Here is a 23753-nt window from a genome sequence, read left to right as displayed (position 1 = left end):
TTAAACACAAGCCAATAGCAACAAAGAAGTCAAATACTACTACAAGATAGGAACCAGTGAAAAAGGTAATGTGTTGAGGAAATAAGTTTTTATCAGTGTCCTAACAAGAACAGAAGATTCCAAGACTGTAATGGCAAGACCATGCTATTGCTGGAGAACTTAATCTATTACTGGTAAAACAGTTGGCAGATAGCTGAAAATGAGATGAATAGAGCTAAAGAAAAAATTGTTCTATTTGTGGCATGTCATGTATTAGATTGTTATAACATAGCTCTCACCATTACCTAGCTGAAAAATGAAGCTAAATTCTTCTTTAAGTAGCTCAAGGGAAATGCCCTCTCTCTTATTGGTGGTTAAGAGGAGACCAGAAAAAATGTAGAACTGTAATGCCTTCTCTCAACCTATCTGCCAAAAGGCATTGCAACAAAAAATCTGACAATAGAAATGATGTTCTTGTCTTCTTGATCACATCAGAAGTGCCTCCATGTCATGGAGAATTATATTTTCTATACTTCTTTAGTTTCTGGCAAGCTTCAACTCAGATCTGATTAGTCCCTAAGACCTTCAACCTGTGAATATCTCCCTTCTGACTCTTTTGAGAGGAGTCAGTGGAGAAAGAAATTCAACAGGAAGAAATGGTAGTAGTTCAGTGGTGGACTAATTAATTTTAGTATTTCTCCTTGTCAGTGGAATTTTCATTCTTGTTACCATATCATTTTAAAAAAGCCAGCAATCTAGCAGTATATTCTTATTCCTTCTGTTAGGTAGGGTTCTCTCTGAGGAATTTCTGACAAAGAAAAGAAAGTGCTAATTTTCTGATGCAATACAGAGAAGACACAGAAAATTCATAGCTTCTTGCAAATTTTCTACATCTTTCTGTCAAAACAAGCTACTGCTAGGCATTGGAAACAAGAAGTAGCTGTGATAAAACAAAACATAACACCACAAGGCAATTTGAAAATAAATTTTAATATTCTTCAAGTTGTCCATATAAGATATAATCTTGGAATTCTTAGTGGTAAAAGGAGAATTAATTTCATGACATCAAAGTACTTAAAAAAAAAAGGAGAAAGATCATTTTGTTAAAATAAATTCTGTTTATAGTCTCTTTAGATTTCCTTATGAATAAATATAGAAAAACTTTTATCACTAGAGAGATATGTTAATATGTATATATTTTTTCTCTTAGATAAATTTTAGTGTAATGAATCAGAGGTAGGGATTTCCTTTTGAAACCCATTATTAATTCCATTATCTAAACTTCTAAGTTTTCAGATTACTCTTTTTTGTTCTTGTTCCTAACGCTACTGGCAAAGCAGGCCATGCATAAAAACTCAATATTTAAATTTACAGGTTTTAAACAGTGCTCACTATTAATATGTAAAGGCAGTAAAATGAGCTGTCCTGATTTTAGTGTTGTCATCTACAGCATCGGCAGGAATTGCTGTATCACAAAGGAAAGTGCGTCAGATCAGTGACCCTGTTCAGCAGATTCTTATTCAGCTGCACAAAATTATCTTCATCACTCAAGTATGCATTACTGTTGCTTCTGACATTCTATCCCTTTCAGTTATTTGCTGTTGTCAAAGTGCTGCTAATTTAGTTGCTGTTCGTTAAAAACAACAGAACTTGACATTTTTGCAGATGGCAGGATGTTTTAAAAATACATCATTTAAATAAAGACTAACCTCAAATATTAGTGTGTGGAGGATGGCAATAATTGAGTCATGAAAAAAATTCATTGGTTCCCCTCAGGAAAATGGATTGTACAGTGATTTATTTTTATAACATTCTGTCATGTCAGCAATATGAACATTTCAGGTGACAATACTGCATCCTCAGATGAAGAGTACATAAAATTCTTTCCTCTATAGTAATATTTTCTAAGTAATAATTTCTATTATCACTATGTGGTAATAATTTCTTAAGAAATATTACACTAGAAATACTATCCTAAATATAGAATTTTAAATATTTGAATATGTCAGTATATATTTTTTCAAGTTTCAGACTTATTTTAAAATTGTTTGAATGTTTAATAACGAAAGAATGTTAAAGTTATTTCCTGCTGATTCTGAAACAAAAATGGAGTTGGTATAAATCTGCATTGAACTCTCAGCTAAAAATGTGATAGAAGACTTTTGTTCGCCAGAAAGATGATTGTCATTCAGTTACTTGCAAAATATGCTGTTCATAAATAAACATCTTCTTACTTTGTAAAATGAATGGTTTGTATTTGGAAGTGATGTTTATCACCTCAGGGCATTTCAGATTGCTGAGCCAAACTTGTTTAAAACATAATAGCATAACTGAAATTAGATGCATTGGACATGTCTTGAGTGTTTTCTTCAGACTGTCAGATCTACTGAAAGAGATAACAGGAAATAAATTATCATAACAAAGAAAAAATGGTAATTTAAAATAACTGGATTTGGCATAACTTATTGCAATAGTAAGCCCATTTCCTGCTAACTGAAATGAGGCAGTTCAGACTTTATGTGCTGTATTATTGTATTACTATATTACTCGTTTGTGCCAGATGCATATTAATGAACTTACCCTCTATAGTGAAGAAGATTTTCTCTAGTGTCCTACTAGTCAATGCCAGTTCTCATAACTGAGAACTAACAGTAACTCAAAGGCTCTCTATCTAGATTGGCCACTGAGGCAGTAGTAACAACTTTCAGTGTCAGCTGGTCTCAGAATTAGAAGGTAGGGGTACCAGGATCCAAATCTGTACGTGTTCCTGTGTGCAATAGGCTTTTCGAGTGCTCAGATTCTTGCAGATATAAGGTGGAATATTTTTTATAATACATAGTTGTTTCTACAACTCCCAATTACATGTTTCACCTGACAATTTGAAACTGAACTTTACAAGCCAGATTTCTTTGCTGATAGTTCTTGGTAATCAAAGCAGCCTTTCCAATCCAGTTTCCATGGGAACAAGAGCCAGACTGATCTGTTGGAAAATAATTTAAGAGAAAGCTTTTAAAAAAGCACAGTGTAAATCATCAGCCTTTTAATTTTTTTTTAACTGATCTGACATTTGATTTCTTTAAAACAAAAGCTAAAGTTGAACAGTACTGCCTAGAGCATTACTGATTTTCTCATGCAGTGAACCAGTCCTTTACCATTGTTGCTTCAGAATGTCTCAGCATTGCCATGGTACATTAACTGCACATGTTTTATTGCAGTGGTACGTAGACTATAGAGTATCTTGCAGCCATTTCTTTTGCATCATGTTCTTCCCCTCATGTATAGGCCTGAAAAGACAGTAATATTTATCTGCAACAGAAAACTGTATGCAGCTCCAACTCCAGCTGTCTGTTGGAGTTTTAGAATTTAAACTCAGTCTGTGGTTTTCCAGAGGAAATTAGGAATGGCTCCTGTGAGGCCAATGTATCGGTTCCAAATTTATAACTATTTAAGAACAGTAGTTTGTTTCAGAACGAAAACAGTCTTTGTAATTTACACTGTGACAACGCTTTGAATGTGAATCATCAAGGGCCAAAGCTTTCTTATGTAATTAAATAACTTGCTGAATTTGATGGATTTGAATGGATGTGAATTTACATCAGTGATAGTGATTATAAAGTGTATATTAAATAACAGAAAATTATTGTTTTACAAACACTGTTTGAAGATAAACTATAGAGAAACAATATAGGAGATTTTCTTCAAAGAGTAGTGCATAGCACGGAATGGTGATCAAATGGATTGGTGACAGATGTGACTATCAACATGACTGCAGTGACCAACAGCTGAAGCTATTGAAGCTCCAGCATTACTGTTGGAGCATAATCATCCAACATACAATGATTTTGAAATCTCGAAGATCAAGGAAGCAAATCTAGCATTAATTATACTACACTTAATATAATGGCTCTTACTTTTGAGTCCAGAAGGACTAAGTTATATAATCTGCCAAGCCTAACAGAATCAACGAACTAAGGAGAATTATTTTAATATATATTTAAATCAGGTTTTGTACTGTTGCCTAACCAGGCTATTAAGCATTAATGTTTCTTCTTGCACTGTAGCTACTTTCTCAGTAATGGTACTGCTGATTAGCAGTTTATGGGAAGTGTAATTGGGTGGTGAAAACATCTGTTTCTCTGTGTTGTGTAGCTTCCTCCAGCTTTGCAGTGCAGCTTGAAAAGGAGAGTCATTGAGAGATTCAAGAAGTCCCTCTTCAGTCAGCAGAGCAATCCTTGTAATCTGAAATCAGAAATGAAAAAGGTGCAGTATACTAGTTACTATCTGTCGTCTGTTCTTCTATTTGAATTAAGCTATCAATATTAATATCATAAGAATATGAGTGTAATACTACATTTTTTTCAAAGGAAATTTAGCATATCCTTTACTGGGAAAACATGGAGCTCTCTTAAGTAAGCAATCGCTGCATATTGATTTCAAGTTTGTCTCTGATCAGTAGAACACATATTGTAAATGAGAGGCCCTGCAAAACAAAATTCATCTCATCAGAATTCAGAAAGGGAAAAGGAAGAAAAAATAAATTTTTTAATGGCAAAAGCTGAAACATATTTTGTAAGCTTTTAATTTTTTTAAGCTCTTCTTCATTTATAATTAGATTGCTACTATTATTGATATTTTGGCATGATTTCCCTCTCAAACTATGAATTTTGAGAAAGCATATAAATCATCCATTCTGTCCAAAATACAGAATGTCCTACTGTGGTATAGCGTGTCGGCATGAGCGTATCATCAGTTTAAAAATGCTACAGATTTGCAAGAATTGTGTGACTGAAGAACCATGCTTTCATGTTTTCCAGTAGCATAGTAAATACTTTCCAACTGGGAAAGAGCTAATGACTAACATCAGAATTTCTAAATGTTCTTTTAAAATCTCTGGAGAAGACAGTAGTCTGTAGAGGTTTCAAAAGCCACATTCTCAGCTTCTGTGTTTTGTGGGAGATGGAAGATATTTCATTTTTGAATTGATGACAAATCAGTTGTTAATTAGCGTATAGAGAATTTGATGACAAGGACAATTGCTTAACATCCTTTTCAGATATGAGACATAATACAACCCATCTAACCTAGTCTGGTTGTCACCTATCCACAATAGATTGTGCTATCTTCTGAGTCATTGTTTGCTATGGATGGACTGACTCTCATCCCAATTACTAAATCTGCTCACTACTTTTAAAATAGTTAATAACTTCCATGGGAAGTAGATATGTAATGTTTATAATGGTTTATATTGTGCATCTGAAAGATAATTGAAGATGCTTCTTTGAGCTATCAGTTTCAGGGATATTTGCTGTTCTGTAAATCAACCTGCATTTACGTTAACCAATTCTTGTGTTTTAACCTTAACATTGAATCTAACAAAATGTTTTCTATTAATTTGTTACTGACTGGGTGTTGCCAGGAAAGGGTGCCCAAAAAGATGTTATGTAAAGGAAATGTTTATTATAAATTTAATCTAATTTTCAATTTTACAAATTCTCTCAACTGTCAAGCTTTTAACTTCAAAACTACTATATTTATGACTGAGGAAAATGGAAGAAATGCAGTATTTATAAAGTAAATGGTTGTAATTTGATGGTATTAGAAATACTGAATGTAATTCTGGGCATTTCTATCTCAAAGAAAATAGAAAACAGCAAAAAGAGAATGATAGGGAATTGATAAGCGTGAGTGAAGTGGCACGTATTTTGAGTCAGTAAGAGCAAATAAGTATTTATACATAAGCATATTTTGAGAATTTTACCATAATCACCACTACAGCTATGTTGGATAACAGTAATATAGTTTGGAGGTGACTCAGTGCTTTATTGCAATTATGCAGTTTGGGAGCTTGCAGTGTTCACTGGATGATTCTGGAGGGAAGAAGGTAGAACATTTGTACTTGTGTTCACTACTGTTTCATTAAGATAAAATGTGTTGAAATCTACTCTGACTTCTGATTGTGTAGGAAACAGAAAAAGGCAGACTGCTAATCAGAGATTTATGTAGGAAAGGCTGGACTGTTTTACAGAAATCTCAGGAAGATTTTAGGTATCCTTTGCTTTTATCTTTTGTTTCTTTTTCCCTTCCCTCAGCTGCTCCAAGGTTCTCCTGAATTGATTGATACCAACTTTTTTACAGCAGATTGGCATATGGTACTTCTCTCATCTTCTGGCAATGTGTTAGTTCCAGAAGATAGAAAAGGTAAAGAAACAAAACTTCTGTAATGGCATGTATTTTTCTAATAAAAGATATGGTACAGAAGTCTGAGGGATGGAATGCCTCCCCTGAGAGGACAGGCTGAGAGCTGGGGCTGTTCAATCTGGAGAAGAGAAGGCTTCGGAGGGACCTGATAGTGGCCTCTCAGTATCTAAAGGGGAGCTCTGAGAAAGAAGGGGACAGACTCTTTAGCGGGATCTGTTGTGACAGGACAAGGGGAAATGGTTTCAAACTTAAAGAGGGGAGATTTAGGTTGGACATAAGGAAGAAGTTTTTCACAGTAAGGATAGTAAGATACTGCAACAGGCTGCCCAGAGAGGTGGTGGACGCCCCATTACTTGGAGACATTCAAAGTCAGGCTGGATGGGGCTGTGAGCAGCCTGATGTAGTTGTAGGTGTCCCTGTTCATTGCAGGGGAGTTGTATTAGATGACGTTTAAGGGTGCCTTCCATCTCAAACAATTCTATGATTCTATATTACACTATACCTATACAGTGTAAAGAGTATACATGTATTTTAGAAAAAAGAGTCAAATATAATTTGGACTAGAAATATTCAGTGACAAATTATGAACTCCATTTTTAGTCAACACTACTATAACTGGCAGCAACTATGTTGAGGAACCACAATCTCTAGTTCAGAGACATGTTCTGTCATATACCTCAACAGAGCAAAGAATGTATTGAAGGAATCTAAGAGAAATGCGCAGCCGCGTTTCATCATTTGTGCTATTTCCATTCTTCTAAATGCAGAAAAAGATATAGCTATGAATGGACTAGAGGACACAGTAAAGTTAAAAACTATAATTCAAGAAAGAATGGTGAGAAACCTTGGTTTTGCTGGCCTTTGTCTTGAAACTGGTAATTTCTAGGCTTAATGCAAAAACTAAGAATAATACTAGGTGTTGAGGGTGACATTTGGATAAGAAATGAAACCCTAACGTTAACTTAAAATGTAAGGTTTGGGTTTTTTTCCCAGAGACAACAATACAAATTGATGAGACATTCAATATTGGTAATTTTTTAATCTCCTAATCTGTAAATAATACTTTCGTGAGAATTTGCTGCTGGCTATGTGCCCTTCTCACTTTAAACTGTAAGTGGAAAAGAATAAGAATGTTATGTTGCTGTGTTCTTTTGTATTAAATAGTTAAAAGAAATCACTATTTTTCATCAGTTGAGACTCTTTCATAATGTGGACTTCTTGCGACTCAAATGTCCACATCATGCCATAAGATCCCTCCTGCTTTTGCAAGGAGTCACTATAGTCAGTGAAATAAACTGCTGATAACCAAAATTAACAAACATCCTGTGTCATTCTAAATTATCAAGAATTGCTAAGAAACTGATAAAATAAGTAAACCCCAGTTTCAGGAGTATAACATTACTTGCCTCTTACTTCAAGGTACTGTTGGCACTTCTGACATAGCAGAAGGGATGACATATGAGCAGTTACAGGTAAGCTTTATATGTATGTACTAATGTATTTTATGGCTTATAATTAAGGTAATTTATTGAAATGAATTTCTTTTAACTTGTAGACCTTAATTGAGGAGGTTCTAGAGGAAAGTGGTTATTACAATTTCTCTTCAAACAGGTGAGTTTGAATATTCAAATTAAAAAATATTTAATTATGATGTGTTATACATAAATGTATAATCTGCCTGTTTAAATGATCGTCTTTTCAATTGAAGCTTAGTGTGATACCTCACTATAATAATACTTGGATGCACAGACAGGAAGAATTGGTATGGGTATAATTAATCTAAGCTGTTTTAGCTGCATCGGTTTTCTTCACTCAGGCAATAGAGTTCTACAAGCTTGACAGCAATCTCATCAAATTTTTCCTATATAAAGCTATAGATGAAGAAAAGTTTCATTTTAGTAGATGTTTATTTAGTAGGGGTATACTCTAACATTATGGGATTGAAAGGATTAAGTTGGCCTGCTTAGTAAACATGGAAAGCAGAAAAAGTGATTGCTAGCACAAGAAGTGTAGAGGATGGAAAAAAACTGAGGTCTTTGAAACAAGGCATAGTAAGACTTTGCTGCAAGAACCCTTTGGGGAACACAAGTACAGAGAGTATTTGAAAAATGTCCATACTGTCCATAAGCTAAGCATTTCTTATTCTCTTACCCGCTAGCCTGTATTCTTTTGAAGAAAAGAAGTTCACTGCTTCCACCAAATCTGTTCCTTGTGTTTTCAGTAATGAACATTTTAATGCCCGCAATACTGCACTTAGTCTTTTTGTTAGTTTGTTTTAAATAATAATAATTTAAAATTTACCCCAAATCCAAAGATGTTTTAAGAATCTGTAGGTCCTGATGCTTCAGTGATATTTTTCAGTTCTTTGTTACCTCTGCTAATTTTTTTCAATGTGAAACTATTTATAGACTCCAACTTAAGAAGTTTCAGATGTTACTCTGAGTATTTCTATAGCCTACTCACTATATTGGAATTCCAGCTTACAAATGTCTTGCAGCTGCCAGCTGTAAGTACTGAAAAGTCGTGATTCAGAACTCCCTAAATAAAATAATAATTTGGTCTTTAAGCTCTCAGAGTACACTTGCATCATGTTTACAAATCACTTTTGCAGCCATGAGGTGTAACAAATTTGTTTCTAAGTGTTCTCAGATATTGAACATTTTTGTGCCAATCAGATGCTCCCAATATTTGGGGCAGTAGAAAAAATATTGAATATTATATGATTAATGAAAAACCTATGGAAAAGCAGGTCACTTTTAACACTGAGATCCAGCAGGACTTACTGTAAATGTAGAAATGTGTTGAATAGGCATTTAAGTTACAGGCTGGCAGAAAGCATATTATTGCAATTTACTGTAATGGAAGCAGGTGTGTACTGAATATGGGCATGACTATTTACACAAACCTTCTATAAAAATAAGATACCTATTAATGGAAATGTAAGGGACATTTAAAGTTTACAGGAAAACATTCTAGTACGTTACATGTGGAGTACCACATGAGACTAACAGCAAAGCAGTAATTAACATTGTTTTTTTTTTTTTTCTGGTGACAGCATTTATTCAGGACTGCTTATTTTTTTGCTATGTTGCAATTCCCCACAGACTAGCTGTTCTTTAGAATCTTAAGACATATTTGTGCATTCTTTGAAGTTTTGCTTTAGAGGAAACATATGAGAACATTCTTCATTGCCACCCAGGTTCAGTGTAGTGTAGGCTCTTTTTCTTACGTCATGTTTATCCTATGAGGGAAAAGGAGCAGGAAATATATTTCCACATATACACACAGGTTGGGGAAGAAGTTTGGTGTATGCTTAGCATCCTTCTTCACATTGTCTTTCCCCAAGTCATGCAACTTGTTCAGCAGTACTGATAATGTGATATCCACAGACAGTGTTGATTTGTACTTCGTTCATGAAACCTGTAGCAAAGCCCAAACTGATTTTGGATTAACAGAAAGCAATGAAATGAAATTTATTTAGAAATTTAGGAGTATGTTGTCTAATTTGATCTTTTGTTTTGTTTTTTTTTCTTGCTTACAGTTGTTAATATCTGTGTTTAGATGGAGTTGCATAAGCTTTGACCTCCTCCACTGCACATGGGTCACTCTAGTGTGTTCTGGCTTTGGCTGGCAGATACACAATAGCTACACTGCAACTCAATTGTTGATCTGTCACCAACAACAATACACTGTAGATTTTTCTCTATACTGTGAAATTCTATTATCTGCTGTGATGCATAATAACATTTAGTTCCCCTGTCACTGTTATTTCAATCTTCTTTCATTTAATGTCCTGCTCCCAAATAAATTAGTATTTTTCCCTCTCTTTCAGAAATTTGACACACCATGCTTTGGCTTTGGCTGTCAAGAACATCTATCTCTTTTTCCAGAAGATTTATCATGTTTTCTAAAATATGCTTCACTCCATGCCATTAAGAGCTTTCAGCACTTTTTTTTCATCTCATACACTGTCCAAGTAACCAAGCAATCCCGTCTCAATAGCTGTTGAGTGCTGAAAGATTTATTTGGCAAGCTGTTGTGCATCATTAGGATTTGCCTCAGATTCCCCAAAGAATTTAAACCATCCAGGAAGACAAAATTTATACTATAACTTCTCTGGGGAGAGCTTGTGACTTTCCAGTACTTAAAGGGGACCTACAAGAAAGCTGGACACTGACATTTTACAAAGGCATGTAGTTAGAAGACAAGTGGTAATGGTGGTAATGATTTTAAACTGAAAGAGAGTAGATACAGATTAGAAATAATGAAGAAATTTTTCACTTTGAGAGTGGAAGGCACTGGAGCAGGTTGCCCAGAGACGCCATAGGTGCCCAATCCCTGGTTCAAGGCCAGGTTGGATGGGGCTTTTGGCCTGTTGGTCTGGTGGCAAGAAGATGCACTAGATGATCTTCAAGGCCTTTGCAACCCAAATCATCCTGTGATTCTATGATAAGGCTCAAGATCCCTCAGAAGACACTTCAGAACACTGCAGACTTCATTTGTAAATTTTTTAAGGCTTGTTTCCTCTTTTTAGGGCCAATTTCTGTCATGATTTCTGAGCAATTTAATTTGACAGTGTTAGTGTTTCAGACCTACAATAATTCTGCTTTGGAACAAAATCTTCTACAGCTGCTATGTATCAACATGCTTTTATATTTTGCTATAAAATTTAGAATAAATAGCTTTATGACATACTATTACTAATGCATTCTTCTAGGGGGAGATGTATAATATTTTTTTCCCATCATTGTTGCCCCTTGCTCTGATCTCAGAATTCATGGAATATGTGATGGAACACAAAATTTCACTTGGGGTCAGTGACATGAAGACTGTAGTAAGATTAATAAACTCTATAAAGAGTTAAAAATGATTCAGGCAACTTGATTGAGTGATGAAAAAAACATGAATTCTTTAGAAAATGAGGCAGGTTCATAAGAAAAATGTCATGCTTTTTTTTTTCTCCCCAGTTTCATTATAATAGTAATTACTATCTCAATACCAGTCATTTCATGGGAATTAATGACCAGCTGAGGATAATGACCATCAGCTTTATCTCGAATAATCAACTTGTGCCCATTTATCAGTAATGTCCTGAAATTACTCAGCACTCCAACAATGTTACTTACTTGTACAGAAATTCCGTAAACATGCATAAAAAAGGTAGCATTTCAAAATTATTCTATTCACACCCTTTGTGCTATTCTTTCTTATTTTCTATCTTGATTTAATATTATACTGCACCTGAAGTAGGCTACTTGTTGTTTGCGAGTTCTTTTGTGACTATAAAAAGGAATACTAGTTTCAAACTTTCAGCACGTTTCTTTATGTTGGACTAGACATGTAATACCCAAATTGATGGAGAAATCTATTTTTAATCAATTGCAATAAAAAACTTAATCCAAGCAGTAACTCAATTATATGAAAAAAGATTTGTTGTAAATAAATAAAAATAGCAATGGTCTGAGACAGTGCTTGGGTTCAACTGAGTGATATAGCTCATATGATATAGGAATCTACTTACGAGAAAAATGTTCCAGGATTAATTTTGTAAGAAAAACAGCTGCAAAACAAGTAAGAATATAAGAAAAATGTTTCCATAATTAAGTGCATGCATTAATATGTTGTCAGTTATAATTTTATGCCTTTGTTCAGTGCAATCTTTGGTATTGTTATTGAGGTTTTAGAATTAGAAAAATAACCATTCATGTTTTTAGAGCTATTTCATGAAGAACACTGTCAAATCTGCTTCTAATGATTGCTATACATTTTTAACTACTCAAAGAATAGCTCAAGGTATTTCTCACAGAAGGATAATATAACTCAGGAATTCTGAATTTTGCCTGTTTGAAGCATCTTCATTTGTACTGTAGCTATGGTTCATAGGTGTGTCATCTGAAAATAAAAATGCATTACTGGCTCTTTTACTAGCTGCAAATTCTCACTGTCTTCTGTTTATTCTTCAACACTAATATATCTGTTTAATTGTGGCTCATCAATACTACAGAATTCAAATTTGCATTTAGCTTAGTTCATATTTTTTAATGTTCTAGAACAGATCAAACTAGCTAGTAGATGAAAGAACATAGGTCCAGCACTCCTGAAATCTAAAATGAATTTTTGTATTTTGTGATGTCTGGGAGATTTAACACCTTCTGCTACATTTTATTCTACTTTCAGCTAATGTTGCCTTACATTTTCTGTTGTTTTCTTCTTCTGAATGATTGTCCATGTTGATTTTTACTTATTATGTCTCATAAACCAAACATAAGATTGTTTTCATCAGTAATGTTTCTTAGAGTTGTACCAGCAATCTGTCAGCTTGCACTTCTCCCCAGTGTGGTAAAAAAGCAAAAGCTCAGTGGTCATTTTTATTTTATTTTATTTTATTTTTATTTTATTTTATTTTATTTTATTTTATTTTATTTTATTTTATTTTATTTTATTTTATTTTATTCATTTGTATCTGTAAAAGTCCTTGATGTAACCCCTTGTAGGTCTGCCTGGCACTGTAAGTATGCAGCCATTCCAAAAGACTACATCCTTTAAGCGTGCTATCCTTCCACTAAGAGGCAGTATTGGCCTACCTTTACCAAATCACAGATTCTACAAAAATTAGGAAAGGTTGCAGCATGAAAACATGGAATCATAATTCCATCCAACTCTTAGGATAAAGCGGTAATTAATTCTTGTCACACTGGTGAATAGAGAGTGTTCCAATGACAACAAAATATGTGGGCAAGAGATGAATTAAAGACACTTACTGGATAGAGTTCATCATTGCACATGGCAGCAGGCAGACTGCACTTGCTAGACGTAAACTTCTTACTTGCTAGAAAAATAAATTTTATTGACTAATTACAGCTGAATCAGTATTGACTATAGTCAAAAGAGAAGATACAAGAGAAATGCCAGTGATACTGGTACAGTGAAGTTTTAAGGACATACTGATTCATAAAGTGAAAAAAATGTATACCTTAAATGCTAGGATATTAGCAGTTGCACATGCCAAAATCAGATGGCCAAATCTGAAAAAGTTACTGCTAACTGGATCTTTGAAGAATTTCGCAAATGTTTCTATTACTTCAAGAGTGGGCAATTCCTAATGACACGGGAAGATTTTCATTTTTCTGATAATATCAAAATAAAAGCCATTTACCCATCTGATAGTAAGTTAGTCTAAGATCTTTATTTCAGGCCATTTTTTGTTGAACCAGCACTATAGGAGCTGTAACAGAAACTGTTTATGGTTCTAATAGTTAGTCAGCATCAAGAGTACTGGGGTTGGATAGTACCAGGTCTTCTGTGTATAAATAACTTACATTTAGAACCTGGTTGTAATTTATGAGATTGTGCTGGGTGGAACAGAGAAGTGAGCCAGGTATCCATCTGTGTAAGTACTAAAATAGTAGATCCTATGGTACCAAAATAGATCCTATGGTAGGACTGTCATTGATACAGAACATCTCACATTTGAAGATTCTCTTTAGTAATAAGACAGGTAAGAAGGGGCATTTTAGTCCTTTCATTGAAAAAACAAAGAAGTTGAGTCTCAACTACTATAGAATTTTGGATTGCTGTTACGTATTGGCTCATTGATACAGTTCAGTGATGAATTCACGAATCAAGTGGTCTCCTAACAGTGAAAATGTCTGAAGTCCATACTGTGTAGAAAAAGTTTATGAAGCTATCTGTCTGCCTTTGGACTGTGGGAATGACTAGGCAGATGGCTCTGATTTCTTGTAGAGATCATATGCTCTGAGCTCTCAGACATACATATATGAGCTTATTGTTAGAAGCATCTGTCATCATAGACTTGTTTGTCTGACTTAACAAGGGTTTACTCTTGCTTCTGCAGTGGGTCTTCCTATAGCTTAAGGAAAAGATTTACCTTGGGACTTATTTTTGTCTGCGAGATATCTGCTTGGCAGAATTCTCGTATAGAGCATAGATAAATCCTGCTCAATGACATCAAATAAGAAGGCAGTTACCCACTCACAGAGACTCAGAAAACTCATTGTAGTCTGGAGTCATTCTTGTGCTAGAACTCTTATAAACTACACACTTTGAGTAGAACTGAAGGGGAATTATCCTTTATTTTGTTTGAATATTTTTTGTTAAAAATATCTCACTGCAGTAGTGGAGAAACTTTGTTATTGTTGTCTACAGTTAAGTAAAGAATGCTAAAAAGTAGAAATGCTTTTCTCTGCAGTGGCAATCATAACTGTTGAGAACAACCAGAAGACACTTGGTGACTTAGTTCTGCTAACTCTGTGGAAAATGATTGACATTATATTCATCATATAACAATCAGTGAGTAGTTAAATACAGAGGATGTTCTGCACTCCTACAGGCTACAAAGTCGTACCCTGTTTGTTTTTTGTCCATTTGTTTGATGGTTTGGTCCAGCTTGGGGCAGTTTAGCTGAGAAAAATGGAATGCTTTTCCATGTTTCAGCAAGATGCAAATGGAAGGAGTTTTAGCGACTGGCTTGTATTCTTAAGTTAAGTGTGGGATGATCTGAAAGCCTTCTGACAAACAGAAGGCTTGATTGGTCTCACTGTTAAAAATCACATTCATACAAAGATAAAACCTTTTTAACAGCATCAAGATATCTTTGGTAGGGTAAGACTGTTACACAAATTGTTGTTTTGATATAGCAGTGTAGTATACAACCAAAGCTGTTCTGGAATGTCAGTAGGGTTAGTAACTGTTACAGTGTTCCATTAAACACTGTAGTTGTGTCACTTGCCCTTAAAGACTGCCTTTTTGCTAGTAGAATTTCCACTTACAGATAAGTGGGAGTCAGATCTTCATGATAATACTTAAGATAATTCTGAGACCTCAGCAAAGCGTCAGCTCCAGTTTTAAAATTCAATTTCAAACCTTTTACTTAGGACTAATTATCTGAAAATTATGGAAAAAAAACTGTTTGTTTTTCTGGAATTTTCTACCTGTAAAAACACTGTGATCTCCTGAGTTTTCCATGTTTCCATGGAGTTTTATAGCTATAGATATCTGTGCTACTGAAGGAACTCAAAGACTTTAGCTTTAATGCAGTGGATGAAGGCATTAAAAATATGAAGCTTTGCCCCACACTTATTACTTATGATAAAAATAATAAAAATAATCCAGTGTCATTTTCTTTACTAAGCTGTGAATTAGAACAAAGATTTCAAGTTTGGCCACAAATGTATCTCTTTTGTCAGGATTTCACCATACTCTTAGACTTTTGTGCCAATGTAACCAAGTGTAAAAAAATCACAGTATGTACATGCTGAACAGAAATGCTATAAGATTGAGCCTAGACATCAGAACAGAAAGTCAATCTGATCATTATGTAATATCTGAGCAAAGAAATGAGAAGTAGAAACTGATGAGGTAAAGACTGGAAAATGAGCAGCAGAGAAATCCAGTACAGAGTCAAGAAAAACAGGAGACAAAATGTAGGAATCCTGGAAGAGATACTGCGATGTGGAAGGAAAAATCTGTGACTGGTACTGACCAGGTGAAGAGAATGGTTTGCAGCAAGGAAAGGTGGTAGAAATCATAGGCCTAAAAAAAAAACATGTAGGAAGGGAGGCAAGCTCAAATGGAGACGTTACATCAGCAGCATAACATAAGTTATAGTTGGCCCACAAATGCAGTATGTTGCACTCAGGCCTCACTGATTAGCTGTGGGAGACTTTTGCACCATACTACTTTAATTCTATTTGTGTGCAGTACAGACAAATCCATAAATTTTGAGTCAGAAGATCATTAGGCAAACCAATTCCCTGTGTATAGTATAAGTGATATAATTTTGTCCAGAGATTTCTGCAATGAACTCTGTTTTGGAACAGAGTTCCAAACATTGGAACATTGATTTGGAAGACTTCTGAGGTTTCTTGGCTTGTGCATTATTGTCACAGCATGATAGCTTTCTGCTGACAGGGCAAAGGTTGATCCCAGACCAGGTGACTGAATAGCAGGGAATTTTTCCCACACATACTAACTACCAATATTTTTTTCCCCCAGGTATATTTACTATCCAACAAAGAATTATCCAGCAAAAGAAGAGAACTCATAATTCTGATCAAAAGATTCAGAACTGTTTCCAGTGAAGACAAACTGCCTGTATTTCAGCCGATGCTTCTAATTAGCGAAGAGGAAACTTTTGCTCATCAAACATCAACCTGAAGGAATTTCAATGTTGAAAGTCTTCAAGAAACCTCATGATTTTTCAGGATTATATTTATATCTTTAGCTTTGTTTACAGCATAAGCACTTTACTGGGAAAAATGCTTCCAGGTTTATACATTAGGAGAAAAGCACAACTCCCAGAAGTACATATCTCCTATTTTTATATACCTTTTAAAAATAGTTGTTGCATAGTTTCTGGAATAATAATTCAAAGCCTGTAGCCTTATGTCCATTTATGTCTTCTATGGAAAGAAAAAAAGCTTTCTAATATCACCACACAGAAAATATATGTAGACTCCCTGCATGAGAACTAAGAACAGATTAAACATCATCGGTGTGATTTTAATATTTAGAATTCTTTTCTGCTTACAATTGGATAGAGGCAAAATCTAATGCCAGTATGACATTAATAGTTAATAGTCTTTTTCAGCTGGTGTAGCACCTGAATGTACTGTTATTTTTAAAAATGTTGTTTTTAATGCTGTTTGAAACTGTGTTTATTATATGTCAGTCTTTAGGCATATTTTGTATATACATTCAATTATTAACAGACTAAATTAAATACATGCTTTGCTGCTAATCAAAACTGTAGTACTCAAAAGCACTTTGAGAATTTCAACATTTATTCGCTATACATTAAATGAGAAAAAAGCACTTTGAGAATTTCAACATTTATTCGCTATACATTAAATGAGAAAAATATCTCACTGCAGTAGTGGAGAAACTTTGTTATTGTTGTTGTTGTCTACAGTTAAGTAAAGAGTGCTATAAAGTAGAAATGCTTTTCTCTGCAGTGGCAATCATAACTGTTGAAAACAACCAGAAGACACTTGGTGACTTAGTTCTGCTAACTCTGTGGAAAATGATTGACATTATATTCATTATATAACAATCAGTGAATAGTTAAATACAGAGGGATGTTCTGCACTCCTACAGGGTGCAAAGTCGTCCCCTGTCCTCCCTGTTCCAGTGTTTGTTTGTAACTATAAATTGCTAACTAGCATTAATTTCCTATCAATTCAAGAGCATTATTTCAACTATAATGAGTGACTTTAACATTCCAAATTGTGAAGCTGAGAAAAATGACCCTCTTTTCATATATATGATGTGTAGAAAGTCATCAGGTGCTGTCTTTCCACTTACCTAATAGTATAGTTGCAATAGCAGAGGTATATTAAATGCTGCTTTAGAAATCAAATTAAAAAGGCAAAGTTGGTCATGACATATTCTATGGTGAAGATATAGATAAAAGTGTTCTGGAGAAGGAAAATAGCATATGCAGTCCTTGTGGAATGGTTAATGTAAAGGAGAAAAAAAGAGTTTTGTCTTCAGTCAAATATTCTCATTTTAGTAATTACCACCACTGCACATCCTTTAATTATCTCCTACTTTCTTTTCTCCCTGTAGCTACTGCCTCAGGTTATTCTAATCTTTTTTTATGAGTGTATCTCCTTATGCCTATCTGAAGGAGAGTGCCACCTAACAATAGGCAGTGATTGACGGTGACAGTGTGCCATGCCTACTACTTTATCACCACATCTTACTGAATACAGACATCAACTTTAAATTATTTTCTTTTAAGTGTACTTTTAACCAGTAACTTCTATATGTCATCTGTTTTAATGACAAAAATTAGACATTGTATATTCTGTATCTAGGCCAAAATGAAAATGAATGTTTTTAGTCTGGCTATCTTCAAAAACAGTCATTTTCTACCTGGCAAACCTGAAGGTAGCCATGGTATAATTTCCCCTGTTTTTTTAATGTATCTTTAGAAAGCTAAGGCAAACTCCTTCATATTTTGATGTAAGAAAGTTCTTGGATGTTTTGCCTGACCAAGACATAAAAGATACCACCAGTTAGTGTTTTCAAAATAATTTTATTTGCTGTAGATGGTGCACTTCTAGCAATGTTACCATTAAAATGTCTGAAAATTTTGAACAGTCTTTTGAGACAAGAATGCTTTCTCCCAGCTTCTCACAAACCTACAGCTATTAACCACTCTTTGACCTTGTGCTGATACTGATTTTAAAACCAACAGTTTGGACAAATTGGTGTAACGATAAGGAAAATGGCTGCATTAAAATGGTAGACTGTTGGTATAATGCATCTCAGTTGACCCTGTGTATCACTGTGCATACCACCAATACTATCAAGGGTCAATGTTGCTAAATGAACACATTTGGATATTATATTGCTCTGAATAATGCTGAAATGAGTCATTTGATTGCTTCCAAACTGGAAATGTAGATTTCTTAAAAATGAATATTCACAAAGAACTATAGAAGTAATTTAGTGATGGTAAATACAAAGAATACTGCCTATTTTGGCTAGTCGGTGAATTCCTACTCTCTTATGACATTTTCTTATAAATAAGAATTTACATATATTGTTTGGGCATAATTTTGTGAAAATGAAATATCTGTGTGCATCATTAGATTTAAACCATATATACATTGCAAATGAGATTTTCTTAGTACATTGCGTTTGTGATGCAATGCTACCTGTGAAGAACAGCAAGCAGTTCAGAGAATTTTTATTCATCTTGATCTCTCTTTAAGACCCTTAGACTGGCTGCAGTGAAGTACCTGATATTATGTAGTGTTCTGCTTTCTATTGTTCATGCTTTTGCTTACTTTTTATAGTCATCTAATTGCAAATTCATTCTCAGGAGAATGCACTCTCAGAATGTCATGCAGACTGATTTATGTATCTTTTGCTCTATCTGACTCATTTCTCAGTCCTCTGTCATATTCCTGAATAATCAAATGTTGACAGTAGATAAAATAATGAGTTTTATTCCATGTGAGGATTCCCGGTAACAGACACAAAATAACATGTGTAAAAGATTGTATTTCTTACAGTCACTGTAACTTACAGAAGTACTGCCTCATTATTGGTATTTCATACCAAGAAATTTGGCAACTAGCTCATGGACTTATGGAATTATGCAAATTAAAGAAGAAAGGCCAACCACACTCATTGTTAAAACCAAGAAAGCTCTTTGTGTTGACTTTCTCAAACTCCATAATATACACACTTCTAGCATGTCTGTAACTTGTGGGAAATTCTAGCCTGCTTTTGGGAAAAACTGGCAATTAGGAATCTCAGGTGAGGTGAAAGGAGAAAACCACTTGAGAATTTTTGTTTTGAAGTATGACGTAGCCATGAGTCTGCATTTAAAATCTTCAGATCTGAAAGTTAGATTGTTCAATTTGACTACAAAGACAACAGCAATTGGAAAAGTCTTCTGAGTCATTTCGTTTCTTAACTCTGAAGGAAGCTTTATTACACAAATCCTTTTTATTCAGCTGTTCTCAACAGTAGATGGTGAGGTCCACAACAAGAAACTACTCATTTAAAAATATTTGACATCTGAGTCCTCAAATTCCCTATGAAACTGAAAACTTGCATCTATTAGAATTTTGAACCCTTGATTAAACAAAACTGCCATGTTTTGCCCTAATCTTTTCCTACTTTCAAAACAGCTCCAGTGTGTTTTTAATTTCACCAACTACAACACGTTCCTTGACTTATTCTGTAACTGCACTTACTCAGTTTTGCTCAGAACTTCGATGTATTATAGCTACTTTACTATCTTTTGTCTGCCTCCATCTCCATTGGTACGCCACACAAATATAGATGGTGTTGGGAGTTTGTCTCAGCAATGAAATTGGTAATCTGCTACGCTCAAGATCTTGTTTATGGAAAGAGGCAGTAGAACATTTTTATATGTTTGTGTAGAGATATGTATATATGTAGAGAGAGAGCACTATGATTTTTTTTTATTTGTATATTTGGAATCTTAGCAATCTAACTCAAGAATCATTGTTAATCTAAAGCTGGTACAGAAAAGAAAAAATGAAAGAATAAGAATTCAGTTAAAATGGCTTTGCAAAAATTTCTTTTCTTCTCATTTTGAGGGGGTTCTGCCACCCTTTCACAGCTCCTATGTTTCCTAGGGTCAGTGGTTTAATTCTGTTGGGGATGTTACTAAGAGTTGTCAACATCTGAGTCCCATGCCAGGAGGAACGTGATATTCATATTGATGGCTTCTTCCTCCTCATCCTAGGACTCACCACTAAATGGCTTTTATACCTTTGCTGTTTCTTCATTATCAATGAATTATTGATCAAATGAGTGAAACACACCTGGTCAGTCAAAGAAGTCATGGGTACACCAAGTGAAATAAAGCTGTAAGCAGATCAAGATTTGTTCAGACAAAGCAAGCCTGACAAGCCTTGCAAATTCAACGTGAAACTTATGGCCTGTAATTAGCAACGGTACTACTGTATTTCGGAATTATAGGATTACAGCTTTAAGAACTTTTTGAAATGCACTGATGCCTATGTAGCCTGTATACTGCTCTTAATGCACTCAGAAGGTTTTTAACATGCTAGCAATATTCCTGTGCATCTGAAAGGAAGGCCATGCTACAAAAGCGTGGTCAGTAGGGCCTGGCTGATGCATCATCATCAATATTTGTTTGAAAAGAGGCAGCGCTTTAGAGCTTGCCAAAATGTGCATTGCTGTTTCTTAGTGTGACTGTGTGGCTGAACAAGTGGGGAGCTAGTTTTCTTTCAGAGCAGCAAACTGACATGGTAGAATAAAAAAGAAAAAGCTAAAAACAGATCTGTTGTGCAGGAGAGAAAATGATCCTCTTTGCCAAATAAGTGATCTGAATACTGAGGACTTGATGCCTGTGTATCTGGTGCAGCCTGTGCTGCAGTGTTAACAGATGGGAAGAGAGCACTGTCTTTGTGAACTGAACAGAACACAGCCTTCCACTGCTGTCTTGCAGCCATCCACTGGGCATCTGGGCTCTTTCACAGTGGGGCTCCCTAATAAACGATTCAACTTCTAGCTCCTGAAAAGTGCATGGTGATTATGAAGAAATATTATTGGAGGGCAGTAAGCCAGACTATCTACTCTTTAAGCCTACTTACACTTATCTTTTCTACCTGGTCCTCAGGCAACACAGGGATGGAGATGGCCTACAGGATACCTTTCTAACTGAATTTCTTCAACAGTGTAACACATATTTGTTCTACATATGTGTTCTATCTTTATAAATTCATTGAAATGATGCATTCAATTTGCCTCATTTAAAAATATTTTTTAAAATAATATTTTAATAAACAGTATCTGGAATCGGAGATTTACATTTCTTTAAATTGATCATAATGGTTCATTCTTTACTTCTCAGACAGGTCATGATACAATGGAATTATACAGATGATGAATGTTGGCACGCCATGTCAGCTTGATACGGTGGGTCTGAGTGCTCTGGCCCAGAGCGGATGACACAGCATCTGCCTGGAGCGTTATGTATCTAGTATCTCTTGTGATTCATTTGTGGTCCAAATCCAGTAAGTAAAAATAAACTAGAGGGAAGGAAGTGCCAAGCAGAATAAGGAATGACCAACTTTTCACTTCTCAGAAGCGGTGGTGGTATGAGCGGCCCTCTTGTGAAGTCCTCTAGAAGCCAGCAGCACAATAAACCAGAGATTTTTGTAAAGCCCTACAATGGAAATTTTTTAGTCTTAAATTATGCTGTGCTGAAAGAATAATTTCAATTATGTTTGTATTGCAGACAGTAGGCATAAAATAAATGAGGGAGGTGTAGCACTCTGTAACTACAGACAGCTATTTTTAAAGATATTTTCAGTCAGTCTGAAATTAATGTTGACCTTTCTGTCGTCTTTCTTTGTCTGAGACAGACATTCCCCATGCTCCTTTACATACAGTTTGAATATCCTTTCAGTTTGAATGAGGAACCCTGGCTGTCAGTTAGAACTTTGCCTTCAGCGACCTGCCCATTTTCTTCAGAAAGAGCTTTTCCTGAGAGTTCATCATTAATTGATGATACACTGAGTGTAATTTTGTATTGAATAATACCTATACAATGGATGGAAATAGATGTTACTGATACGAAATAACAATGGACAATGGTACTGTGTTCCTGTACAGGAAAATCAACAATGAATATATTTTCCTTGTCTTGCTCTTAGTTAAAATTGACTGATGAGAGATTTGCTGGTAGAAATCAGTGGGTATAAAATGCGTTACTTGCACACACACTTCTGCTTTCTCATCTGGCTGTATTTTTCCCTCTCAAGATCTTCCTACCATTACTTTCAGATTGGTTATTTCTCAGCTTTTCAGTAAAAATCTTTGCACAATTCTTCTTTCTAAATGTTTGGAATATTGTTTATTTGATTGAATTAGATATATAGTACTTATGTTACAGAGTCAAAGATAGTTCTGTTCTCTGCTAGTCAGAAGGACATATCAGGTGGACTCAAAACCCTGCTGACATACATATTAAAATTCAGAGTCCCTCTGAATAAGAAAGTGGGCAGAGGAGGTAGGAAGCCGGCATGGCTCGGTAAGGACCTGCTGGGCATGCTGAGGGCAAAGAAAGGTGCATACAAGCTCTGGAAACAAGCGCATGTCACTAGGGAAGAATACAGGGATGCTGTCTGGACTTGCAGACGTGGGATCAGGAAAGCCAAGGCGCAGCAGAACTGAACTTGGCGAAGGACATGAAAAACAACAGGAAGACTTTCTACAGGTACATTGGCCAGAAGAGACAGGCCAAAGCGAGTGTACCTCCTTTAGTAAATATAAAAGGAGAACTTGCTTCACTGGACGAAGAGAAGGCTGAGGTACTGAATGAGTTCTTTGCCTCAGTTTTCACTGGCAGCCAGGGTTCATGTCCCTGAACCCTGCATCCCTAAACCTCTAGTTGGAGACTGGGGTGGTAAATCCTCCCCCCGTGAGGACAGAGCAGGTCCGAGACCACCTCATGAGACTGAATGTGTACAAGTCTATGGGGCCGGATGACATGCATCCCAGGGTTCTGAAGGAGCTGGCTGAGGTGGTTGCTGAGCCGCTCTCCATCATATTTGAAAAGTCGCGGCTGTCAGGTGAGGTCCCGGATGACTGGAGAAAGGGTCACGTCACTCTCATTTACAAGAAAGGGAGCAAGGAGAACCCCGAGAACTACAGGCCGGTGAGTGTCACCTCTGTGCCTGGGAAAATCATGGAACAGATCCTCCTGGACGACATGCTTGATCACATGAGGAATGAGCGTGTGATCCAAGACAGCCAGCATGGCTTCACCAGGCGAAGGTCATGCTTGAACAATCTGGTGGCCTTCTATGATGGAGTGACAGCATCGGTGGACAAGGGAAAGGCGACCGATGTCATTTACCTGGACTTGAGCAAGGCCTTTGACATGGTTCCCCACCACATCCTCATCTCCAAATTGGAGGGATGTGGATTTGATGGGTGGACCACTCGATGGATAAGAAACTGGTTGAAAGGCCACAGACAGAGAGTGGTTATCAATGGCTCTATGTCCAGGTGGAGGCTGGTAATGAGCAGCGTCCCCT

At 35.6% G+C, this 23753-nt stretch overlaps 1 protein-coding gene across 1 annotated transcript in view; it reads left to right on the top strand.

Moving 5' to 3' along the window:
• The window catches only part of NEK10 (NIMA related kinase 10), a 93924-nt gene extending 72549 nt beyond the window's left edge, over positions 1 to 21375 (top strand). The window contains exons 31-37 of the mRNA XM_031553945.1: positions 12 to 65; positions 1430 to 1530; positions 4129 to 4239; positions 6069 to 6177; positions 7597 to 7649; positions 7733 to 7788; positions 16192 to 21375. Of these exons, the coding sequence (XP_031409805.1) occupies positions 12 to 65; positions 1430 to 1530; positions 4129 to 4239; positions 6069 to 6177; positions 7597 to 7649; positions 7733 to 7788; positions 16192 to 16243 (536 nt within the window). The 3' untranslated portion in view covers positions 16244 to 21375. The remainder of the gene's footprint in view (positions 1 to 11; positions 66 to 1429; positions 1531 to 4128; positions 4240 to 6068; positions 6178 to 7596; positions 7650 to 7732; positions 7789 to 16191) is intronic.
• Positions 21376 to 23753: the final 2378 nt, after the last annotated feature.

This window comes from Meleagris gallopavo, chromosome 6, assembly GCF_000146605.3.
Source record: "Meleagris gallopavo isolate NT-WF06-2002-E0010 breed Aviagen turkey brand Nicholas breeding stock chromosome 6, Turkey_5.1, whole genome shotgun sequence".
Classification (NCBI taxonomy): domain Eukaryota; kingdom Metazoa; phylum Chordata; class Aves; order Galliformes; family Phasianidae; genus Meleagris; species Meleagris gallopavo.
Note: the sequence above shows the minus strand (reverse complement) of the source record. Positions and strands in the feature narration are given on the sequence as shown.